This window comes from Macrobrachium nipponense, chromosome 3 (assembly GCF_015104395.2).
Source record: "Macrobrachium nipponense isolate FS-2020 chromosome 3, ASM1510439v2, whole genome shotgun sequence".
Lineage (NCBI taxonomy): Eukaryota > Metazoa > Arthropoda > Malacostraca > Decapoda > Palaemonidae > Macrobrachium > Macrobrachium nipponense.
The window spans coordinates 80510711-80534600 of NC_087202.1; the positions used below are offsets into that span (position 1 = coordinate 80510711).

Sequence of the window (23890 nt, forward strand, 5' to 3'; positions counted from 1 at the left end):
ACTTACCTATAGTTTTTGAAAATCATTATGGTTGAGTAGTTGATTATTATGTATAATATATATTATTTCTCTTGATGTCTTGGCTAATTCATTTAGAATTATATCTTTTAGTTATTTTGTTAAATTCAATAAAAATAAAACGTAGCTTAGGAAAATGGTCATCTTTTGCTCAATTCCAATTGCCCGCCTGTAGTTAGTATTGTTTGTGTGTGTATATATATATATATATATATATATATATATATATATATATATATATATATATATATATATATAGAGAGAGAGAGAGAGAGGAGAGAGAGAGAGAGATAGAGAGAAGAGGAGAAGAGAGAAGAGAAAGAGAGAGAGGAAGAGAAGGAGGAAGAGAGAATATTCCAGCAATTTATAACACCTAGAAACAAGGCATGATTAGAAATCTTTCAGAATGTTTCCTGCTATAATTTGATAAATCGAAATATCTCTTGTGAAATATTGAAAGTCAAGGAAAAAGCGAGAGATCTAGACGAGAGTATATGAACTGGGTATTCCAGTTTGAAGAAAATGTGGCCTTACCTGGCCTTGGCAGCAGCTGTTGTGTGACGTTGTTGTCTAGATGTTTGAAATACGGAGAGAAGTCTAACGCAAAGATAGTCATGTTGTTTATAGGCTGCCTATTCACTGGTGAGGTTCCTCCTAATTACTGATGATGGAGGTGAACAGCCCAAGGAAATGGAATTGAATGAGAGAATTTCGGCCTTGCGAGACACCATCCAGTACCAGAGAGAGCAGCAGATGAACTTGGACAGGATAATTTTTCAGCTGCAACAGAGGCTTGACTACAATGAAGAGATTCAGAAGGCGGGCGGAAAGGAGGAAAGCACTCGTGTGATCCAGATAACTCAGGTGTTGCAAAAACAGGCCTGGCAAGAAAGGGCCCACTTATTCGAAGGTGAGACGTTGTTTCTGAAGGAGAACGATCAAGGGAAGATGGAAAAACAGCAGCTGGAAGAGAAGATTCTCAAGACACAGAAGAAAATCAGCAGTTGATGGATTACACAAAGGAAATTGGGCAGAGAAACGACGCCCTATGTGATAGGATAAGGGAACCGACAGTACAATTGCCAGAGGCAAATTGCCAGGTTGAGAGGCAAGATAAACTTCTACGACAGAAGGAGAAGGATCTGCAGATATAGACCGAAGAAGCGTCGCGGATGGCGAGGCTCGTCCAGGAACGAAAAGACGCGACCGAAAAGCGCTAATCCGACAGGAAAGACACCAAGGTCAGGTTCCAGCTCCTACAGAAGGAAGTGGAAGACCTCACGAAGGAAATGTGTGGACTCCATTGTGAAGTTCAGGTTGCGAAACTGAAGAGAAACGAGCTGAGGTGCCTTCTAGAGAAAGGAAATCATCGCTTCAAGTCGCTGGATAGGAATACCGGTGTCCAGGGCGAACGGAACGACCAGTTGGAAGATGAGGTTCGACAGCTGCGAGGAGCGAAGGAGAAATTGGTTTGAGGTCAAGAACCTCCAGGGGAATTACAGATGCCTGGAGAAGGACAAGTGGAAAATGAAGGAGCAGCTGTCCATCTTCAAGGAATGGCGCGACCAAGTCTACACGTAAGCTGGCCTTGCGAAGAGGGATCAGATGTCAAAAATTTGAGGAGAATGTTTGTTATATGGAAAGTTTTTTTTTTTATTTAAATCAATAAAGTTTATTTACAAACTGCGATTTTCATTTACACAATAATTTTTTGCATCAAATTTTGTTATTTACATTATAATTCGAGTTTAACTCGAATTTAAAGGACTTCTTTCATAAATCCATCTGTTACAATTGATTTTAGTTTGCAATGGATTTTAGGAGTGAACTGCAATACTTTATTTTATCTTTGAGAAAACTAAAGGTTTGTATTTCATGAAAGTTTTGAACTCTACTATATGGAAGGTTTGGTGTTTATATGTTTGCTTTGTTAATCGTAGAAGAAAATGAAAGTTAGAAGGCAATAAGTATAAAATGTTTTGTAAGAGTTTTATTGATTCCTGAAAGGGAAAGGAAAATGAGAGGATTGGTGGAGTGCCAGGATTAGAAGCAGAGGATACAGGGAAGATTCGTGGAGTGCCAGGAAAAGCAGCGGATTCAGAGAAGGTTGGTGGAGTGTCAGGAGAAGCAAAGGATTGAGAGAAGATTGGTGGAGTGCCAGGAGAAGCAGAGGATTCAGAGAAGATTGGTGGGGTGGCAGAAGAAGCAAAGGATTGAGAGAAGATTGGTGGAGTGCCAGGAGAAGCAGAGGATTCAGAGAAGATTGGTGGGGTGGCAGGAGAAGCAAAGGATTGAGAGAAGATATAGGGAGCGTCAGAAGAAGAAGCAGAGAATTTAGAGAAGATTTATGGAGTGCCAGGAGAAGAAGCAGAGGATTGAGAGAAGCCCCTGGAGAATTGAAAAGATTCAGTGGCATATTCTGGTTCTAAGGTTAAGCAGAGGTGTTACTCTCTTTAGGGACGGCGGGCGACGCCTGCCACAGGTCCCGGGCCCGCCCAATACCGGGCAGGTGCAGCCCGCATGGTGTCCAGGGATGGGTGGGCGCGGCCCGCCTGGTGTCCTGGGACAGGAGGACACGGCCCGCCTGGTGTCCCGGGACGGGGGGTGTGGCCCGCCTGGTGTCCCGGGATGGGCAGCAGCGGCCCGCCTGGTGTCCCAGGATGGGGGGTGCAGCCCGCCTGGTGTCCTGGGACAGGAGGACACGGCCCGCCTGGTGTCCCGGGACGGGGGGTGCGGCCCGCCTGGTGTCCCGGGATGGGCAGGAGCGGCCCGCCTGGTGTCCCGGGATGGGCAGGCGCAGCACGCCAGGTGTCCCGTGACGGGCAGGCGCGGCCCGCCAGGTGTCCCGTTCCACGGGCGGGCGAGGCCTGCCAGGTGTCCCGAGACGGGCGGGCGGGACCCGCCAGGTGTCCTGGGACAGGCGGGCACAGCCCCCCTGGTGTCCTAGGACGGGCGGGCGGGCCCCACCAGGTGTCCCGGGATGGGCTAGTGCAGCCCCACCAAGTGTCCCGGGATGGGTGGGCACGGCCCGCCTGATGTCCCGGGACAGGCGGGCACGGCCGCCAGGTATCACGGGACGAGAGGGCAGGGCCGCCAGGTGTCCAGGGAACAGGCAGGCGCGACCCGCCTGGTGTCAAGGGATGGGCGGGCGAGGCCAGGCCTGCCAGGTGTCCCGGGATGGGAGGCGGACCCCGCCATGTGTCCCGGGACGGGCTAGTGCGGCCCCGCCAAGTGTCCCGGGATGGGCGGGCAGGGACCGCCTGGTGTCCCGGGATGGGCAGGCGCTGCACGCCAGGTGTCCCGTGACGGGCAGGCGCGGCCCGCCAGGTGTCCTGGGACGGGCGGGTGAAGCCTGCCAGGTGTCCCAGGACGGGCGGGCACAGCCCGCCTGGTGTTCTAGGACAGGCGGGCGGGCCCCACCAGGTGTCCCGGGACGGGCTAGTGCGGCCCCACCAAGTGTCCCAGGATGGGTGGGCACGGCCCGCCTGATGTCCCGGGACAGGCGGGCACAGCCGCCAGGTGTCACGGGACGGGAGGGCGGGGCCGCCAGGTGTCCAGGGAACAGGCGGGCGCGACCCGCCTGGTGTCAAGGGACGGGCGGGCGAGGCCTGCCTGGTGTCCCAGGACGGAGGCGGGATCCGCCAGGTGTCCTGGGACGGGCGGGCGGGCCCTGTCATGTGTCCCGGGACGCGCTAGTGCGGCCCCGCCAAGTGTCCCGGGATGGGCGGGCACGGCCCGCCTGATGTCCCGAGACAGGCGGGCGCAGCCGCCAGGTGTCACGGGACAGGAAGGCGTGGCCGTCCAGGACGGGAGGGTGCGGCCGCCAGGTGTCCAGGGAACAAGCGGGCGCGGCCTGCCTAGTGTCCCGGGACGGGCGGGCGAGGCCTGCCTGGTGTCCCGGGGATGGGCAGGCGAGGCCTGCCTGGTGTCCCGTGGACGGTCGGGCACGGCCCGCTAGGTGTCCCGGGAAACAGGCGGGCGCGGCCCGCCAGGTGTCCAGGGAACGGGCGGGCGTGGACCGCCTGGTGTCCCGGGACAGGCAGGCAAGGCCTGCCTGGTGTCCTGGGGACGGGCGGGCAAGGCCTGCCTGGTGTCCCGGGGACAGGCGGGCATGACCTGCTAGGTGTCCCGGGAACGGGCGGGTGCGGCCCGCCAGGTGTCCTGGGATGGGCGGGCAAGGTCTGCCTGGTGTCCCGGGACAGGCGGGCAAGGCCCGCCAGGTGTCCTGGGACGGGCGGGCAAGGCCTGCCTAGTGTCCCGGGAGGCGAGGCCCGCCAGGTGTACCGGGACGGGCGGGCAAGGCCCGCCTGGTGTCCCAGGGATGGGCGGGTCGCAGCCAACCAGGTGTCCCGGGAACGGGCAGCCGCGGCCCGCCTGGTGTCACAGGACGGTCAGGCACGGACCGCATGCTGTCCCGGGACGGGTGGGAGCAGCCTGCCAGGTGTCCCAGGATGGGTGGGCATGGCCCGCCAGGTGTCCCGGGACGGGCGGGCGAGGCCCTCCTGGTGTCCTGGGATGGGTGGGCGGGCCTTGATGGGTGGGCGGGGCCCGCCATATGTCCCAGGACGGGCTATTGTGGCCTGCCAAGTGTCCCGGGACGGGTGGGCACGGCCAGCCTGGTGTCCCGGGACAGGCGGGCGCGGCCGCCGGGTGTCACAGGACGGGAGGGCGTGGCCAGCCAGGTGTCCGGGACGGGCGAGCAAGGCCTGCCTGGTGTCCCGGGGGTGGGCGGGTGAGGCCTGCCTGGTGTCCCGGGGACAGGCAGGTGAGGCCCGCCTGGTGTCCCGGGGACGGGCGGGCGAGGCCTGCCTGGTGTCCCGGGGACAGGCGGGCAAGGCCTGCCTGGTGTCCTGAGACGGGCGGGACTCCCCAGGTGTCCTGGGACGGACGGGCGCAGCGCGCATGGTGTCCTGGGATGGGCGGGCGGGCCCCACCAGGTGTCCCGGGACGGACTAGTGCGGCCCGGCCGCGGTCCGCCAAGTGTCCCGGGATGGGCGGGCACGGCCCGCCTGGTGTCCTGTTATGGGCAGGCGCGGCCCACCAGGTGTCCCAGGACAGGTGGGCAAGGCCCGCCACGTGTCCCGGGATGGGCGGGCAAGGCCTGCCTGGTGTCCCGAGACGGGCGGGCAAAGCCCGCTTGGTGTCCCGGGGACGGGCAGGCGCAACCCGCTGGTGTCCTGGGATGGGTGGGCGAGGCCCACCATAGGTCCCGGGACAGGCAAGTGCGGCCCGCCAAGTGTCCCAGGACAGGCGGGCACGGCCCGTCTGGTGTCCCGGGTCAGGCGGGCGTGGCTGCCAGGTGTCTCTGGTGTCCCGGGGACGGGCAGGCGAGCCCTGCCTGGTGTCCCGGGGATGGGCGGGCGCAGCCCGCTATGGTTCCCGGGAACGGGCGGGCGCGGACACCCTGGTGTCCCGAGACACCTGGCGGGAGCGGCCCCCCAGGTGTCCCAGGAAAGGCGGGGGAGGCCTGCCTGGTGTCCCGGGACGGGCGGGCGCAGTTTGCTAGGTGTCCCGGGAACGAGCAGGCTCGGCCCGCCAGGTGTCTCGGGACGGGCGGGCGGGCGCTACGGGCAGGCATGGCCCACCAGGTGTCCTAGGACAGGCGGGCAAGGCCCGCCAGGTGTCCCGGGATGGGCGGGCCCTGGTTTCCCAGGGACGGGCGGGTCGCCGCCCGCCAGGTGTCCTGGGGATTGGCAGCCGCGGTCCACCAGGTGTCCCGGGAACAGGCAGCCGCGGCCCGCCTGGTGTCCCGGGACGGGCAGGCACGGACCGCCTGGTGTCCCGGGACAGACAGGAGTGTGCTGCCAGGTGTCCCAGGACGGGCGGGCACGGCCCGCCAGGTGTCTCGGGACAGGCGAGCAAGGCCCGCCTGGTGTCCTGGGATGGGTGGGCGGGCCTTGACAGGTGGGCGAGGCCGGCCATAGTTCTCAGGAAGGGGCAGGTGAGGCCCCCCAGGTGTCTTGGGACTGGTTGGCAGGGCCCGCCAGGTTTCTCGGGATGGGTGACCGAGGCCTGCCAGGTGTCCCGGGACAGGTGGGTGATGCCCGTCTCGCATCCAGGGACCGGGTGGGTGAGGCCCATAAGGTGTTCCGGGAATGGGATGCGATCCCCGCTAGAAGTTCTGGGATGGGCAGGCGAGGCCTGCTGTCCTAGGACACTTGTCTAGCCTCGCCCGCCCGTCTTGGGACACCTGGTGGGCCTCGCCTGCCCGTCCTTTGACTCCTGGTTGGCTTCGGCCGTCAGTCCTGGGATAACTGGAGGGCCTCACCAGCCCGTCCTGGGAACGTGCAAGCGAGGCCCGCCAGGTGTCATTGCAGTGTCCTGGGATGGGTGGGCGAGTCACGCCAGGTGTCTGGGGAACGGGCAATTCCTGCCAGGAGTCTCTGGACTGTCGGGGAAGGCCGGCAATTGGTCCACTTAATGCGACACATTTTGTGCGAATGCACCCTTGTTGTTTGTTAGTACACTTATAAAAGTAACTAATTTTAAGGTTACTCTTTCTGTCTCTCTTTCTAGGCGTCCCAGGATGGGCGGGCGAAACCCGCCAGGCATCCCTGGACGGGTGGGTGAGGCCTGCCAGGTGTCCCTGGATGGGCGGGATAGGCCCGCCAGGTGTCCCGGGACGGGCGGGAGAGACCACCCAGTTGTCCCTGGGCTGGCTGGCGATGCCCGCAATTGGTTCTCTCTCTCTCTCTCTCTCTCTCTCTCTCTCTCTCTCTCTCTCTCTATTTTCTTTACTGTACATCTAAATTGCCAGCATAAGATAGAGATAAACAGAAAATATAGCATTAATGAGTTATATGTAGGGGTACCACTTCCAGTCAAGGATTCCAGTTCCCCCAATCCTCCCCATCCTCTTCAGCAATGTGACACTCATTACAGCGATTACACGGTGGAGGCGTCTGTCCACATCGCTGCAGGTTATTCCGAGACTTCTGTCAATCAAGGCAACGAGGTAGGTTCTCAAGCAAACTATCTAATTCCTGTTATAAAACGATAATCATCCTGTGGTCTCTCACTAGTGAGAACATCCGGTCTTGCGACGTATTCGCTGGAATGATAACTATAACAATATAGTGGTTATTTATTGATGATGGTGTAATACACCGATCTAAAGCATAGTGATAGGAAGAAGTGTTTTAGTAAACATAGTTTCACAGTAACATGAGAATTTCTGTTGTAGCAGAAATGCCAAAGGATCTTTGTGAATTTGATGGATCACCTACATAACTTTCGAACCCATTCTAGGATTGATTAATTTTGAGAATAGAATATATAATAAGTTAATTCTGTTTAAGAATTATTATTATTCAACAAATAAGGTATGAAATGTTACGGTTGTGTCGGATATGAAACACAAAATATAAGAGTAAGAAACATTATCGAAAATTACGGTCGTGGGCGTCGGGCGTCAGTACTGTGAGGATCAGTCTAGTAGATTGTCAAGTTGTAAACATTAAATGGCCGATTCTGTCGATTCCGTATAGACTCTGGTTAATTTTTAAATGTAATTCCTTCGTTTTAAATCGGCGATAAATTTCTGAAACGTCGTTTTAAAGTTAAATTTAAATCCCTTAAAAAATATGACAGCATCAAATCAACCTAGACGAGACGAAGCTTCGATGGTAGACGTAGCTTAGGTAGTATGAAGGAAGACATTTTACGTTAAGGAAATTTTGACTTTTTAATCTGACATTTTGAACCAGGACCGTGAATTGGGTGGTCCCTCGAGTGCCATTTAATTCGTGACAGAACATCCGCTGACAAACGGGCGAATAAAAATGTCGTCATCCGCAGAAACGGTTCGCGAAGCCGCTTTGTACTTGGAGTACTTCTTGAAGGGGGTGAGGAGAATTATTAGTACCTAGCCAGTTTATTTTAGTAATTTTATTGCATCTTTTCTTTTTGTATTTTCTAGGTTAAATTAAGCCAGCCAGTTTATTGCAGTTTTTTATTGCAAATTTTTTTGTATTTTCTAGTAGTAGGTTGTAGGTACTAGCTACCTACCTATTACCTATAGGTAGGTACTACCTAGGCTAGGTAGGTAGCTACCTTATATACCTAGTACTATAGCCAGGTTTATAGGCTAGGTAGTAGTAGTAGCGCCTTTTGTATTTTCTAGGTTTTAGCCAGTTTATTGTAGCGATAATTCTAGTAGCTTTTTATTGCAGCTTTTATTATTTTCTATGTTGTTTTAGCCAGTTTATTGTAGCTTTTTAATGCACCCTTTTGTATTTTGTATTTTCTAGGTTGTATTAGCTATCCAGTTTATTGTAGCTTTTTATTGCCAGATTTTGTAGCTATTTTGTATTTAGTGTGTTGTATTTATGTGGACGGATATTTTTCATGTATTTATACAAATAAAGCATACCTAACTAGGCTACTCAGCAAATTAATTAGATAATTAGGCTGGTTTAATACCAGTTCTCGATGTTGGAATTTATTGGGATGTGTTGAAACACATCAACATTAATTGCAATTTTTACGTGTATTGAGATATCCCAATTTATTGTCTTTAAATTTCAACATTTATACTCAAATGAATTTCAAATTGACATGTCTTAAGACAAGCCTACCTATTTATTGTCTTTGTTTCAACATTTAGGCTATACCCTAAAATTAACTGCAAATTTACATGCACTATTGAGATAGGCTATATTTGTTGTCTTTGCTTCAACAATCATACCGTAAAATGAATTGCAAATTTACATGTATAGAGATAGGCCTACTTATTATTTATGTTTTAATGATCATACCCTAAAATAATTGCAGATCACATGTACATATTGAGATAAGCCTATTTATTGTCTTTGTGTTTAAGTGTTCATACCCTAAAATTAATTGCAAATTCATATGTGATGAGATACCTTCGAGGCCCATTTATTGTCTTTAGTCTTATGTTTCAAAGTTCATACCCTAAAATTAATTGCAAATATACATTGTATTGAGGTAAGCCTATTTTTTGTGTTTATGTTTCAACGTTCATAGCCATGTGAGTAGGTCTGGTATCCTTAAATAAAAAGATTGTACTTTACCATTATTACGTTTTGGACTTGAAAGTATAATTTTTGTAGGCCTAAGTCTGGTTAGGTCATAAATCCTCTGATATGCCTACTAGGTCTACAGTATCCTGACCCTTCCCCCCCCTTACTCAGGATTTGCCCTCAAAGCACATATTAATATCTAGGCTACCTTAACTCAACCTAACCTTAGATGTCATGCCCATACCTGGCCGGGGAGATGTCACCCCCCACCCCCATAACCCCACAAGTTTGTTGTGACTCTTCGCTCTGATTCTGCTTATGCTTTGAATGTCTGATGTTAGTTTCATTAGCAGGTCTTTATCATTTTACTTTAAACAATTATTGTACAGGTCATTTTCCTATTTTAGAATAGTGTGCTTTGAACATTTCTGACGTTTTGTTAATTTGCAAATGAGTACTGTTAGGAATAGGGGCACCCACCCTAATACAGCGGGTTTTCTCTTTCTATTGAAGTTTTTGAAATGTTTTCCAACTAATATTATGCACTAAGTAAGGACCTGGTACCTTAGGTGAGGTTAGGTTAAGTGTGGTTGCCTTCATCATTTGCAAATGAACAAAGACCATAAGAATCACATTGACAGAAAATAGGCCATGCTACCTGTTTCAAGATTGCATTTCACTTAAAGCATTGTAAGTGGACTTAAAAAGAAAAAAAAAAAAAGGATTCAAATATCAAAATCTTGTACAGTATTAAAAAACCCAAAAATAATACCAGCCTAACAGTATACCTGTAGGCATTTGAGTATTGAAATGGTAAAAATATTAACAGTGAGGAGGAGTTGCACACATCGTTTTAGGCTTATCTCCTTGGGGAGCACTCTGCTTGTAAGATCAAAGATGTATTTCATCAGAGATGCGTCCTTCCGTAATTTCCCCATAACCTAATACCTTCCTTATTATGCAGTTCCCGTACCTGGTGGGAGGTTGCCCACTTGAACCCCCCAGTGTGACATGCATGGCAAAAAGCCATATGTGTGCAACTATTATGTAGTGTTACCATATTGAAAAAATGGAAATACTACAGTACATAGGCTATATATAGTAGAGGTAAAGAAGGCTCTAAGTAAAATTGAAAAATAACAGCACCAGATATATCAGAGATGCAAATTGAAATGTTTAAGGCATTTGGTGTGGAGGGCAAAAATGCATATTGGAACTGTTAATGGCAATCTGGAAAGAGGAAATAATGCCAACTGATCAAAAAAGTCTGATGGTAAGCCTAAGAGAAAGAAGATGTTATGAAGTGTGGTAATTTTCGAGGAATCACCTACCAGAACATTTGCTGACGGTTTTAGAAAGAATACTTGATGATCACAAGAAATTGTGTGAAAATTGGTGAATTGTAGTTTGGTTTAATTAGAGGGTGAGATACAGTTGATGCTATCTTTATAATAGGTCAGTTACATGAAAAGAGGCTAGAATGTAACAGAGGTTCTACTGTGCATTTATAGACTTAGAGAAGGCATTAGATAAAATACCAAGAGAGGTACTGTTTTGTTGTTTTGAGAAAGGGGAAAGTGCCAGAAAAGTTTGTTGGGGAGGTTGAAATGATGTACAGTATAAAAGAACAAGGAAAGCAGTGGTAGCCAGCAAGCAAAAGTGAAATGTGCATGAAGGATCAGCGCTTAGCCTATTTCTGTTTGTAGGGGTTATGGGTATATTGATTGAAAGGATTAGAAATCAAAATCCAGGGAAATATTTATGTGCAGACGATATAGTGAGTAATAACAAAGGCTGAATGAGAATAATGCAAAGAAGAGTAAGAGAGTAGTAGGAACCTTGAATGGGATTGTATGACTCTAATTGTGGGTAAAACTGAGGTTATTTATACAGGATGTAAGAGGCCTAGATTTGAAATAGGTAGAGAGTGTCAAGTACAGTAATAGGGGTCTGCTGTAACCCCAGAGGTAGGTTGTCAAGCAGAGCTTGAAATCATTTTGAGGGAAATGGAATGAAGTAGTAGGGGTATTGTGTGACACAAGAATTCCAAGTAAACTGGAAAATAAGGACCTGTTGCACTACAACATGATGATGATGTTGTGGGTTCAGAAACATGGGCATTGAGAAGAAAAGAGGAACAAACAGAGATGAGGATGTTGAGGAAGTGATTTTACTGCATGAGAGGCTAGAAAGTGAAGTAATTAGAAGTGCCAGAGTGGTAGAGATTACTGATATGATAAGAGAGTTAAGGTTGAGATAGCTTGGGCATGTGGTAAGGAAGAGCAATGAGGGCTTGGGTGGAACCTATTGGGGTAGAAGGTTGAGAGGAAGATAAAGGATAAGATGGTGGGATAAAGGGAGGGAAGATTTGGGAGAAGATGTTTTCAACAGAAATAATTGGAGGATGAAGAAGAAAAAGGCATATAAAAACCGTATATTTTTCTGACTGCTTATTTCACATTTTACGTCTGACTGACTTATCTTGCCCCTCTAGCAGGTAGTTCCAAAGTGGATGTGCTATAATGCACTGTAGAGAAAGTTGCCAAAGCCCTCTGTATGTATGTATAACAATTAAGGGGAACCCAATGGGGGAAATGAAGTTTTTAGGGTTGTGTGCATAAATAAGAAATGAGTGAATTGCAACAACAGGAATGTTAGAAAATACACAAAACGCAAGTTAAGCAGTAGAAATAAATACGTACATGGTTCATATACATACTATAGCCTGATCAGTATCCTGACAGTCACAAAACACATAATAAAAGTCAAAGATTTTTTAAAGCCAGTTGTAGTTATGCATTTTAACCATACCTTCATTAGCCTAACCTAGGGCTTCAGCTGCTTATGAGAACCCTTCATCTCATCTTACCTAGAGCACTGTAAATCATAGGCTGAAATAATGAGATGCCTCCCCTTAATGTAACCAACCTAAGGCACCGGGTCCATACCTGACCTTGGTTTGCATTTCCTTCCAAAGTACCCCAAATCTTTTCCTGACGTAGAGTTCTATTAAATTATAAACATGAAAAATAAGATTCACTAGATACATTATACAGAAAAGTAGAATTGTCAAAAAATACTACCTAGATATTTTAAATTGTTCCGACACGGCATACAAACCTTCGGTCCTTTTACAATAGGAAGGTACTAGCGGCAGCTGGATAGGTCGTAAGCTTTCGAACAAGGGGTTCGGTAGTTAACTGCTTGTCCGACAGGCGCGCGCGCACGACTGGGAGGTAAACAAATCACTTTTGCTTTCGGCCTCACAGCGAGTGGACGTGTGTGTTCGACGCTCTCTGCCCGCTTCTCGTCGTTTGCTTTCTTGAGTATTTGGTTGTGTTGTGTATGAAAGAGTTCATTGTAAGTACAATCATTCTCTCTTTTCATATTAATTCAACTAAATTTGATAATGATGGAATCTCCTCGCCTCGCTACCCCACGGAGACTATGCCCGGGTACCGAAGGGCGTAAATGCGGGAAGTTCCGCTCTTTCCCGGAGATAGACCCTCATATTTTGTGTGCTCGGTGTCGGGGGCGCGAATGCACCCGAGCCGAGCCTTGTGATGTTTGTAATGATTGGTCGGAGGCGCAGTGGACTTTGTATGAGGGCAGGAAGAAGCGAAGGCCTGCAAAGGAGTCGTCGGAAAGCTCTCCCGCGACTCCTTTGGTGACGGACACTTCGTCTTCTTTCCTGCCGCCCGCTCAACTTCCATGTCTCGCGCCTTCCCCTTCGGGGGGGTGTCTAGGTCCTTCTCTTCTCCTGACTTGTCGAGTGTGGAGGAGGGCGCTAGATACCCTGACGTCCAGCTGTACTCTGGGTCCTCTATCCGTTCGTCTTCGCGCGAGCGGGTAGAGGATCCCCCTAATCACCCGACTTTTGCCTCCTCAGGTGCGGTTGCCGCGAAGGATGACCTCGGACAGGTGTGGGCATCGTTGGGGTTGCAGGGCGTGCCGAGTGTCCAGGGGCTGCTCTACCATCTCGCTGGCGCTGTGGCGGTCACCCATGCAACGGTCACGACCACCACCACGACCCTTACAACACCCGGCTACGCTTCACCTCCTCACCTGGTGTACACCCAGCACGCGGTCTCTGTGACACCCACTACATCGGTGCAGGGGCCAGTCGCCGTAACTCCGGGGAGTGTGATGCCGCCACCTGGGTTTTGCGTGCTGCCGCGACCGGACTTCGTGTGCCCGAAGAGCTCGCCCCTCCCGGACCTCCCACCGGTACCTAGGATGTCTGTGCCGCTGGTCCGCCCATCTGGACCGCCTACACAGTCTGCCGTACCTGCCGTGACCACTGCTGCCGTTCCTGTACCTGCTCCTGCTGTCTCTTCTGCCGTTCCTGTGATGCCTGCACCTGCTGATGTTGTTCCTGTTCCTGGCGCCGCTGCTCCCGATGCTGATCTGTTCGGACAGGTGCGTCCGGGCCCTGTTGCTTCGGCAACAGCAGCCCCGGCTCCTTCCTGATGACAGATCTGACGTCGGTCCTGAGAAGGTTGACGAAGAAGAAGAAGAAGAGGAGGAAGGTGTCGTCGTCGTCTTCATCGTCTTCTTCGTCGTCGCGTCGTCGTCTGCCGCCTCTTCCCCTTCTTCTTCTAAAGTGCTCCCCCCGCCGAAGAAGAAGAAGGTCGCCTCCCCCCCCCCCTAAGAAGTCTCCTTCGGGAACTTCTAAGGGCCCGTCTCGCTCTGGTGAGACGGGGGGTTCTTCCGCTGGTCACCCTGCTCCTTCGGGGGCAGGACCGTCTCTTCTTCCGCAAGGAAGAAGACTACGGGGACCAGAGGAGTGCCGGCTAACACCGGCACTTCCTCACCTGCTGTCAGTGGTTCGGCCACAGCAGCAGGGTCCGTCTCGGCCGCTCGTTCGCGAGAGGTACCGAGTGTACGGTCGCCTACCAGCGACCGTGCAGCCAGGAACCAGACCACTGAGGTCCGCTCAGCGTCAGGTTCACGGCACGGAGCGGAAGACTGGTGGACAGCCGCTCACGCGACTCTCACCAGACCAGCTCTCGCTCTCGCGGCGAGCAGCTGGCTACCCGGTGGGGCGGACGTGACGGTCCATGACCGGCCACGGGCTGAGGCTGGGAAGAGGTCCCCCCCCCCCCCGTTCGCCGGCACCAGCCACGGCTGGTACCAGCGAACTGACGCACCGTGAGGATACGCACCGATCTCACCGTGACAGTGGAGCTCGCCGGTCGCCTGACCGTCACTCTCACAGAGAGCGATCGGGTACGGCGACCAGCACCAGCTCCTCTGACACACGAGAACCGGGGCCGCTGTTCTCGGTCCAGCCGTTCTCCACAGCGAGACGGCTCGACTAGGTCTGCAGCTCGATCGCCACCGCGGGTTGGCGATCGCCTGCAGTCTTCCAAGCCCGCTGGTTCTGCCAGCGAGCGAGGAGGGAGCGTCAGGTCTTCCTCTCCCATACCTTCAACCTCCTCGGGTTACACCGGGAGGGGCGAGGTATTGAGGAGTGATCGTGAGGGGTGCGCCCGTCAGGATCCCACCACGTCGTCGTACGTACCAGGCTCGGTTCTCGGACCAGCCAGGTCGTACGCACAGGTGGTTGGAGGAGACCGAGAGGGGTCTGTCGCTGCTCTCCTCTCCTTGAGGGAGGAGGGTCTCGGGAGGTGCTCCTGTTTGAGGGACTGGACGGTCCGACTCCGCAGGACGCAGTCACTCCTGAGATCCAGAGGAACTTTGCCGAGGTTATTGCGCTGATTCGTCAGCACAACGACCTCGCGGAAGGATCGCCGCTCCCACCATCCGAGCCCACGTCCCGGCTCGAGTCGTTCTGGGGAAAGGCCCGAAGAGGGAACCCAGACCGACGGTGGGTTTGCCGCGTTCTGAGCTTGCGGACTCAGTGCTGGACCAGGTTGAATCGCTTTGTCTCCGGACAAGACGGTTCTCTCAAGTCTGGCAGGTCAAGCAAGCTGCTTCCAACCTCCTCTGCTGCGACAGCGGCGTTTGTACGTGCCATCTGAAGACCCGATGCCGCCCAAACAGGTGAACCCGAGTTAGCCAGGCTAACTCCGGGTGTGTCTCTGCAGCAGCTCCTGTCCGAGAACCTGTGGTTCTCGCAGCAAGAGGCACTCGGCCTGGAATCTACTGCCATGGCAGCTTTCCAGGCCGTCTCCTGGCTAGATCTGTGGTCCCTCACAGTATCTAAGGTCGCAGCCAACTCCGGGGGAATTTCTCCCGAAGATGACTCGGCCTCAGGAGACTTTGCCAGTCTGGGGGAAGAGCCATCTCCTTCCTTGCCCACCAGACGGTGAACCTGTGGGCCAACCTGGTTCTCCGACGAAGGGACGCTGTCCTTACTCGGGTTTCCAGGGCGGCTGGGCGTGAAGCGGCGTTGGGACTTCGCAACGGACCTTTACGGAGTTCCACGTCTCTCTTCCCAGGAGAGATGGTGGACGCTGCGGTGGACAGACGGCGCACTGACGACAGTGACCGGCTGGTTCACCAGGCGGTCTCGAAGGCTTCTGGGCAGCCTCGGACTGCGGCCAAGTCTAAGAGCTCGGCTAGCGCTTCCTCGGTGGCTAAGACGGTAGCTGCTGTCGAAGCCCCCCGGGGAATGACTCTGTCTTCTTCGACTTCTGGCAAGGGGAGCCGTAACCAGCCCTCCTCCCAGCCCTCCTCCTCCCGTGGAGGCTCTGGGAAGAAGTCGAAGAAAGGGGGGAAACGCTAGGGACGGCGTTCCCCCTCACCTGCTGCCGGAAGTGGGGGGGTGCCTGGCCAGCCATTGGGCAACTTGGCAGCGCTACGGCGCCGAGACCTGGATTGTAGATGTCCTTCGGGAGGGATATCTATTACCCTTCGAATCTCGGCCACCCCTCACCTCCAACCCGGTCCAACAGCAGTCGTATGTTCCAGGGTCATCGAAGGACGTAGCACTGAGACAGGAGATCAAGACCATTGCTGAGCAAAGGACGAGCTGTAGGAAATTATGTCACACGGATCAGTCACCGGGCTTTTACAGTCGACTCTTCCTGGTGGAAAAGTCTACGGGAGGCTGGCGCCCGGTGATAGATCTCTCTCCCCTGAACGGTTTTGTTCGCCAGACCCGGTTCACGATGGAGACGGCGCACGCTCAGTGCTCGACTCCATCAGGGAGAACGATTTCATGCTTTCAGTGGACTTGAAGGATGCGTATTTCCAAATACCCATTCATCAGTCCTCCAGAAAGTACCTCCGCTTCATCCTCGACGGGACGGTGTACCAGTTCAGGGGCACTTTGCTTCGTCGGTCTCAACCGCCCCACAGGTGTTCACGCGAGTGTTCACTCTGGTGTCTTCTTGGGCCCATTCGCACGGGATACGTCTGATGAGGTATCTCGACGATTGGTTAGTCCTGGCGAGCTCCCGCTCGCAGTTGCTACAGGACAGGGATCGACTGCTCGAGTTCTGTCGCGATCTGGGGATCGTTGTGAACTTCGAAAAGTCCGATCTCGAGCCCAAGAGAGGATGAAGTACCTGGGTATGCTGATCGACACGGTAGCAGGGCGAGTCTTCCCCGCAGACTCGCGGATCAGCAGATTCAGGGAGGCAGCCAACCAGTTCCTGTCTCGGCAGGAACAGGCAGCTCAGCGATGGCAAGTCGTGATCGGACACCTGTCGTCACTCGAGAAGTTAGTCCCTCACGGGCGTCTTCACCTGCGGTCTCTTCAGTGGAGACTAAAGGAGAGTTGGTCACAGGCGACGGATCCCCCAAGCTTTCCAGTGTCACTGACACAGGAGGTGAGGCAGGACCTAGCCTGGTGGCTGGACGACAGGAACCTCTTAAGAAGGAGTGCCTCTGCGCACTCCCCCCCCGGACATGCAGCTGTTCTCAGACGCATCGACCGAGGGATGGGGCGCACACCTGGAGGAGTTGCTGACTTCAGGAGTGTGGGACGAGAACGACAAGCACCTTCACATCAATGTACTGGAACTCAAGGCAGCGTTCCTCGCTCTCCAAGAGTTCAGGGACCGCTTGATGGGACATCAGTGGTGTTGATGTGCGACAACACCACGGTGGTGGCTTACGTCAACAAACAGGGGGGACTAGTGTCTCTCCCGTTGTACCAGTTGACTCGGCAGGTGCACGAGTGGGCCGAGGCACACTCAATAGAGCTGTCGGCACGCTACATTCCAGGGCAGAGGAATGTTAGTAGCAGACACGCTCAGCCGTCGGGATCAGGTGATAGGAACCGAATGGTCTCTACACCAGGACGTGGCGGAAAGGCTCTTCGACCTGTGGGGGCGACCAGTCGTGGATCTGTTCGCCACCCGGCACAACAGGAAGCTCCAGGTGTTCTTCTCGGCCGTGCCGGACCCATGGGCAGCTGCAGAGGACGCTCTTCAACACCCGTGGGACAACCTCTTCGCCTATGCCTTTCCCCGTTCAGCCTGATTCGCAAGGTGATCAGTCGAGCACTGGTCACCCCGAATCTCAGGATGATCCTGGTGGCTCCCAAATGGCCACAGGCCATTTGGTATCCGGACCTGCTGGCTCTTCTCGCAGGAGAACCGAGAGAGATTCCCCCTTGGCACTTCTCGCCCAGCCACACGTCGAGCGGTACCACCGAGCAGTCCAGTCTCTACGTCTTCACGGCTGGCTGTTATCCACCATCTCTTGCGAACGAGAGTGCTTTTCTCGTAGCGCAGCAACAGAGATGGCTGGAAAACGTCCGTCAGTCCTCTCAGGCTGTGTACAGGGGAAGTGGGCCGTCTTCTGTGGTTGGTGTCGTAGACGGGGTCTATCTCCCTCTCAGAGCCACTCTTCAGCAGGTAGCGGATTTCCTCGTTTTTCTTCGCCGAGAGAAGCTCCTCTCAGTCCCACAGTCAAAGGATACAGAGCCGCCTTGGCGCTCGTCCTGAAACTGAGGGGATTGGACATCTCGAACTCGTTCGAGATCTCCTTGCTTATGAGGAGCTTCGAAAGGTCTTGCCCACCCAAGGAACTCAGGCCCCCTGCGTGGGATGTGACTCTCGTCCTTAGGAGTACCCCCTGACTCGAACGCCGTTCGAGCCACTCCGAGAGTCGTCAGACAGGGATCTGACCCTCAAGACCCTCTTCTTGCTGGCCCTGGCATCGGCGAAGAGAGTAGGGGAACTTCATGGTCTTTCCTATGATGTACGACACTCCAGGGGATGGGGATCTGTGACGCTCGATTTCGTCCCGAACTTCGTTGCGAAGACTCAGAAACCGTCGATCCCTGACGACAGGTCGAGTCATTCACGATTCCCTCCCTATTGGACTTCACCGATAATGATGCGGATGAGATGCTGCTTTGTCCTGTGAGGGCGCTACGGCGCTATCTGAAGAGAACTCGACACCTCAGGCCTGAGTGTCGACGCTCTTCGTTAGCACCGGGGTCACCAAGAAAGAAGTATCCAAGAACACTCTTTCATTCTGGCCTTGCGTGAGGTCATCAGGAGGGCGTATGAGGCTGATGGTAGTGACGACATCCGTACGTCCCGTCCGAGAGCTCACGAAGTCAGAAGTATTGGCCCCTCGTTGGCGTTTCGTAAGAACTTCTCCGTGGCGCAGGTCCTGAAGGCAGGGGTTGGGTCTAACCAGAATACCTTTACGTCCTTCTACCTTCGGGATATTGCCCACAGGTCCTTGGATACCTTTTGTCCTGGGACCCCGTGGTGGCTGCTCAACAAGTTGTGTAGCTAACCCAGACCCTCGCAGGCTGAACAGCATCGAGTCCTGGTGTGACTGTGTGGATGGATGTGTGAGTGAGTGAGTGACTGGCTCTCTCTTCCCATCTTTTCCTCCTCCTCTACCTGTGGGCAGAGGGCCACGGTCGTCACTACGCTGGATGAGGACGAGATGCAGGTGAGCTATATGACAGAGCCCCATCCTATCCCTTTCACTAGGGATAGGAGCAGAATATCCACCACTTCCTTCTACAAGGGGGGGAAGTGGATGCCTACAAGAGTCAAACCATGACTTTATATTTGCTCCTGTACAGGAACAAGTTCTTACATTGCTGGTACGAAGAGATACGCATGCCTCTCTCTTAGTACTCGGTCCAGAGGTCTGACCATTGATCCTGCGGTGCACACCCCGATCAATCGGACAGAGGCTTGGATCCCTCCCTCGCTCTTACGACCAGGGAGGCTTCCAAGGTTGGGCGAACACCAGTCTGTTCACAAAAGACTCAGATTCCTCCCACCAAGAAGTGAGTCTTCCTATTGTAAAAGGACCGAAGGTTTGTATGCCGTGTCGGAACAAATGACAATTTGTCTAAAATTGCATTTTTCCTAACTATACAAACCTGAGGTCCTTTTACACATAGCCCCACCTCATGCCACCCCACACTCTGCAGTTTTTGCTTGGGCCAAAAGCAAAAGTGATTTGTTTACCTCCCAGTCGCGCGCGCGCGCCTGTCGGACAAGCAGTTAACTACCGAACCCCTTGTTCGAAAGCTTACGACCTATCCAGCTGCCGCTAGTACCTTCCTATTGTAAAAGGACCTCAGGTTTGTATAGTTAGGAAAAATGCAATTTTAGACAAATTGTCATTTTTGTTAGGTATTAACTGAGGATGAAATAAAAAAAAATCCTTACTCAGAATATACAGTTCTCTTTGCAGGTCCAAACTGGACCATGGCTGTCAAATGTACTCATCAGCTTGTCAGTCTAAACTGAAAGACTAGGATGTAACCCACAATGCTGGTCTTCATGTATGCTCAAATGTTTTTAGAACACTGCCTATTATAAGTTTGGTCACCCCTAGGACTGCAAACTCATTGCCTTTTATGTAGGAATATTCCTCAGTGAAAGCTGGAATGGATTGTTGAAGCTTGGTATTGGGGTAGTTAAATGGAGTTAGGTGGGTGAAAGGAACCCCCCTCCATCCCAAGATCAATAATTTAATATGACTGCCACTGATTATGTGCATTTTGCTACATTTTTCATGACTACCTATTAAAACTTTGTTTCATACAATCAACTTACCTGTCAGATATATACATAGCTAAGACTCCGTCGTCCCCGACAGAAATTCAAATTTCGCGCCACTCGCTACAGGTAGGTCAGGTGATCTACCGGCCTGCCCTGGGTGGCAGGACTAGGAACCATTCCCGTTTTCTACTCATATATTTTTCTGTCGCCGTCGGTATCAAACATTCCCGTTGCTTGCCTCCTCTTGACTGGAATTCGCTTTTCTAAGCAATTGATCATCTTTTTGTGGACTTTTGGTGACGTACCTGGATCGTTGTTTTGGCATTCGCTACTGTGGACTGGATTTGGACTTGCTTTTTGATTTTTTTCTTCAGAATGTCTGATTCAAGTTTGTTTTGTGTTGAGAATGTGTGTGAATGTAGGCTGCAAGGTGAGGATACCGAAAGCTTCGGTTGATCCTCACACTGTATGTCTCAAATGTAGGGGTTTTGATTGTTCTATTTCTAACACCTGTCATGAAGTGTGAAGGTTGAAGGTTGAGGCAATGGAAACGATCTCAACTTACTTACTTGAAGAAACCGCTTAGAACCTTCCTACGGGCAAATTGGGTACGTCGATGTGCCAGAAGGGCTGCATCTAAGATGGCGGGTAGTTGTACAAGGCCTATTGAGCCTTTGGATAATTCTAACTCTTCTCTTAATTATGATTCTGTATCAGGACCCTCACTGGCCGTACATTCAGATTCAGCTTCGGAAATTGCTGAACTGAAGGCTACGCTTCACAGGCTGAGATCGAAATGGCTACCATAAAAGGTTAAGGATTGTGAAGTGATTTTAGTGAAGAGTGAGTGTCCCCAGTGTTGTGGAGGGGGCGTCTGGGACCGTCTCTGCGACGCTCCCAGGCCTAGACCTCTTCCAAGCTCCCAAGCCCAGAGGAGAAGGAAAGTCGAAAGCCGTACGGAGGTTGTGGAGAATTCCCCCCGGTCAGGCGTCCCTTCAGCAGGTGCTGTTTATAGACAGCCTGCTGCAGGACCGCTATCGAAAAAAGCGTCCTCAGAGAGTGCTTCTCTTCCGTCCGCTTCTCCCTCTCCTAAACGATGGGAGGGTGGAAGGATTCGGACTTGTCCAGGCCCCTGAAAAGGCACTGGAGAGATCCTGGTTTGGATTCAAGCCCAGAACGCTTTTCGGAAGAAGAGCCTCCTTCTATCAAGAAGGCGAAGAGGGTTTCGCCGTCCCATGATGGGGGCAACACGCCTTCGAGGTCTCCCCTCTCCCGTTCAAGAAGACGCAGGAGAAGCGTCCAAAAGGATCATTTTGGCGGTACAGGACAGCTTTCCGCCCTAGTAGGAGTCCTTTCGAAGGATCCTCCTCGTAAGAAAGACGTCAGACTGCCGGTCAAGAAGACTCGTCTTCCTTCTCCCACCAGGAGTGAGGCTCCTGTGAGACGTGAGTCTTTTGAGATCTCAGATAGAGACTCATGGGAAGATCTGGATTCGACAGACAAGCGCGTAGCAACAGCCAAGCGCGAGGCGTCCTACAGACGAGAAGCGTCCTCTAAGAGAGAGTCAGACAAGCGAGAAACGCATTACAGACGAGAGGATTCTACCCAGATGGGGATACGTCTGCCAGATCAGTAGCTTCAGCCGAGCGCGGAGTAACAAAACAGGCGTGAGCATTCATCCAAGCGTGAGGCTCCAGAAAAGCATCTGTCACGCAAGGATGGGACTTCAGAAGACGCGAGACTTCAACAAGGCACGAGGCGTCAGTCAGGCGAGAGACTTTTTGAGAGGCGCGAGGCTCCAGTCAGGCGCGAGGCGCCAGCCAAGCGCGAAGAGTCAGTCAGGCGCGAGACGCCAGCCAAGCGCGAGGATCTTGCCAGGCGCGAGGCGCCAACCAACATAGGAGCTCTTTACACTCTCTTAGCCCCTCTCCTATTAGGAGTTTGTCCCCAGTAGAGAGAATTGTTGGACAAGAAGACCCGGAACGAGAAGTGGCCTCTCCTACTGATCCGATTATGGAAGAGGAATCAGAGGACGAGTCTCACAGTAAGGAAGGACTGTCGAACTACAAAGTCTTGACAGCTCTCCTTCTCCAGGAATACGGAGATGCATTGATCCCTGCCGCTCCTCCTTCGCCTCGTTCACTGTTTTCATGCTCGAAGACTCCGAAATCGTCGGCGTTCGTGAAGATGAGACCGACGATTTCTATGAAGAGAGCTCTGCAATCGCTGGATAACTGGATGCTTACTAAGAAGGAGCTAGTAAGGACAGTCTTTTGCATGCCTCCCCTAGACTGACCGGCAAGAGAGGGATTGGTACCAGACTGGGGAGAATATGGGTCTCACTCTCCCTGCTTCAGCTGAAGCTGACTTTTCAGTCTGGTAGACGCATCCAGGAGACATAGCCTTCACACGGCTAAGATTACTTGGGGCCTTTCAGATTTGGATCATCTCTCAAGGACTTTTTTCACATTCTAGAAGTCTTTAACTTCCTAGATTGGGTCCCTTGGGGTGATGTCCAAAGAAGGCTCATGCCCCTGAAGGGCTAGAACCGGATGTACTCCTAGCAATTTTGTCATGTATTGACAGGCGGCTGCAAGAACGGCTCAGGGGAAGTTTCTTCCTTGTTTGGAGCAGGTCTCTTGAAGAAGAGATCTGTGTTTAGCGCTTTCTTGACGAAAGCAGTATCACACCACAAAGAGCAGCTTTGTTATTCGCCCCTAGGTCTGATTTCTGTTCCCGTCACAGTTGGTGAAGGATATTTCCCGATCGCTGACGGAGAAAGCGACTCAAGATCTTCTCCTGCAATCGTCCAGGAAGAAGAGACCAGTAATGGTGGGAGAAAAGAAAGTGGCGTCTACTCCTGTTCGGCCCTTTCGAGGTGGCCCTCCAACTAGAGTTACCGCTAAAAGGAAAAACGACGAGAAGAGAGGTCGAGCCTCGTTCCGCCCCTTTAAAAGGGGAAAGTGAAGTGGCGCTCCTCCAAACACCAGTAGGTGCCAGGCTCCGGGATTTGCGGAAGCCTGGACTCGCATCGACACAGATCCTTGGTCGATGTCGGTTCTTCAGAAGGGATATCTCATTCCTTTCCTGGACAATCCTCCCCTGACGTCAACTCCGAGGGAATTGTCCGCCAAGTACAAGGACCCTGTGTTGAAAGATACTCTTCAACAAATGGTGGATCAGATGTGGGACAAGAGAGCTATAGAACTTGTGCTGGATCAAAGCTCCCCGGGGTTTTACAATCGTCTTTTCTTGGTTGCGAAAGCCTCGGGGGGATGGAGACCAGTTCTGGATGTCAGCGCTCCTGAACAAGTTTGTTCAAAAACAGAAGTTCTCCATGGAAACCTCTGCTTCAGTCCTGGCGGCTCTTCGCCAAGGGGATTGGATGGTGTCTCTGGATCTCCAGGACGCATATTTTCACGTCCCGCATCCATCCTTCGTCGAAGAAGTACCTCCGTTTCATGACGGGGGGAAGGATCTTCCAATTCAGAGCCTTGTGCTTCGGCCTGTCGACGGCGCCTCAGGTTTTCACGAACCCTTTTGAAAAATGTGGCGAGATGGCTTCATCTGAAAGGAATGCAGTATATCTCTTTATCTAGACGACTGGCTTATCAGAGCAAAGTCAGAGGAACAGTGTTTGGAGGACCTGAATGTGACACTAAACCTTATAAAGACTTTAGGATTACTCGTGAACCTCGAGAAGTCCCAACTGATCCCCAGCCAGAACTTGGTCTATCTGGGGATTCGGATGGATTCTCGGGGTTTTCGAGTATTTCCTTCTCAAGAGAGATAGCGAGAGGTTTAGAAAAAGTCTCTCTCTTCCTAAGGAAGGAACGGACTTCGGCGAGGGAATGGTTGAGCCTGTAGGGGACCCTTTCCTCGCTCGAACAGTTTCTTTCACCTAGGAAGACTCATCTCCGTCCTCTTCAGTTCTTCCTCAGAAGTTCGTGGAACATGAAGACAGGACTCCTCTCGGACTTTTTTTCCCAT

The 23890-nt window shown here is 52.2% G+C and overlaps 1 protein-coding gene across 2 annotated transcripts in view; it reads left to right on the plus strand.

Annotated features, from left to right (window-relative positions):
- The first annotated feature begins 7416 nt into the window (after positions 1-7416).
- LOC135221843 (zinc finger protein 37-like) overlaps positions 7417-23890 on the plus strand; it is an 87712-nt gene continuing 71238 nt past the window's right edge. The window contains exon 1 of one of the 2 annotated variants that reach the window (XM_064259760.1): positions 7417-7862. In XM_064259760.1, coding sequence (XP_064115830.1) covers positions 7800-7862 — 63 coding nt within the window. In that variant the 5' untranslated portion in view covers positions 7417-7799. The remainder of the gene's footprint in view (positions 7863-23890) is intronic. The other variant, XM_064259759.1, reaches the window with a different exon arrangement.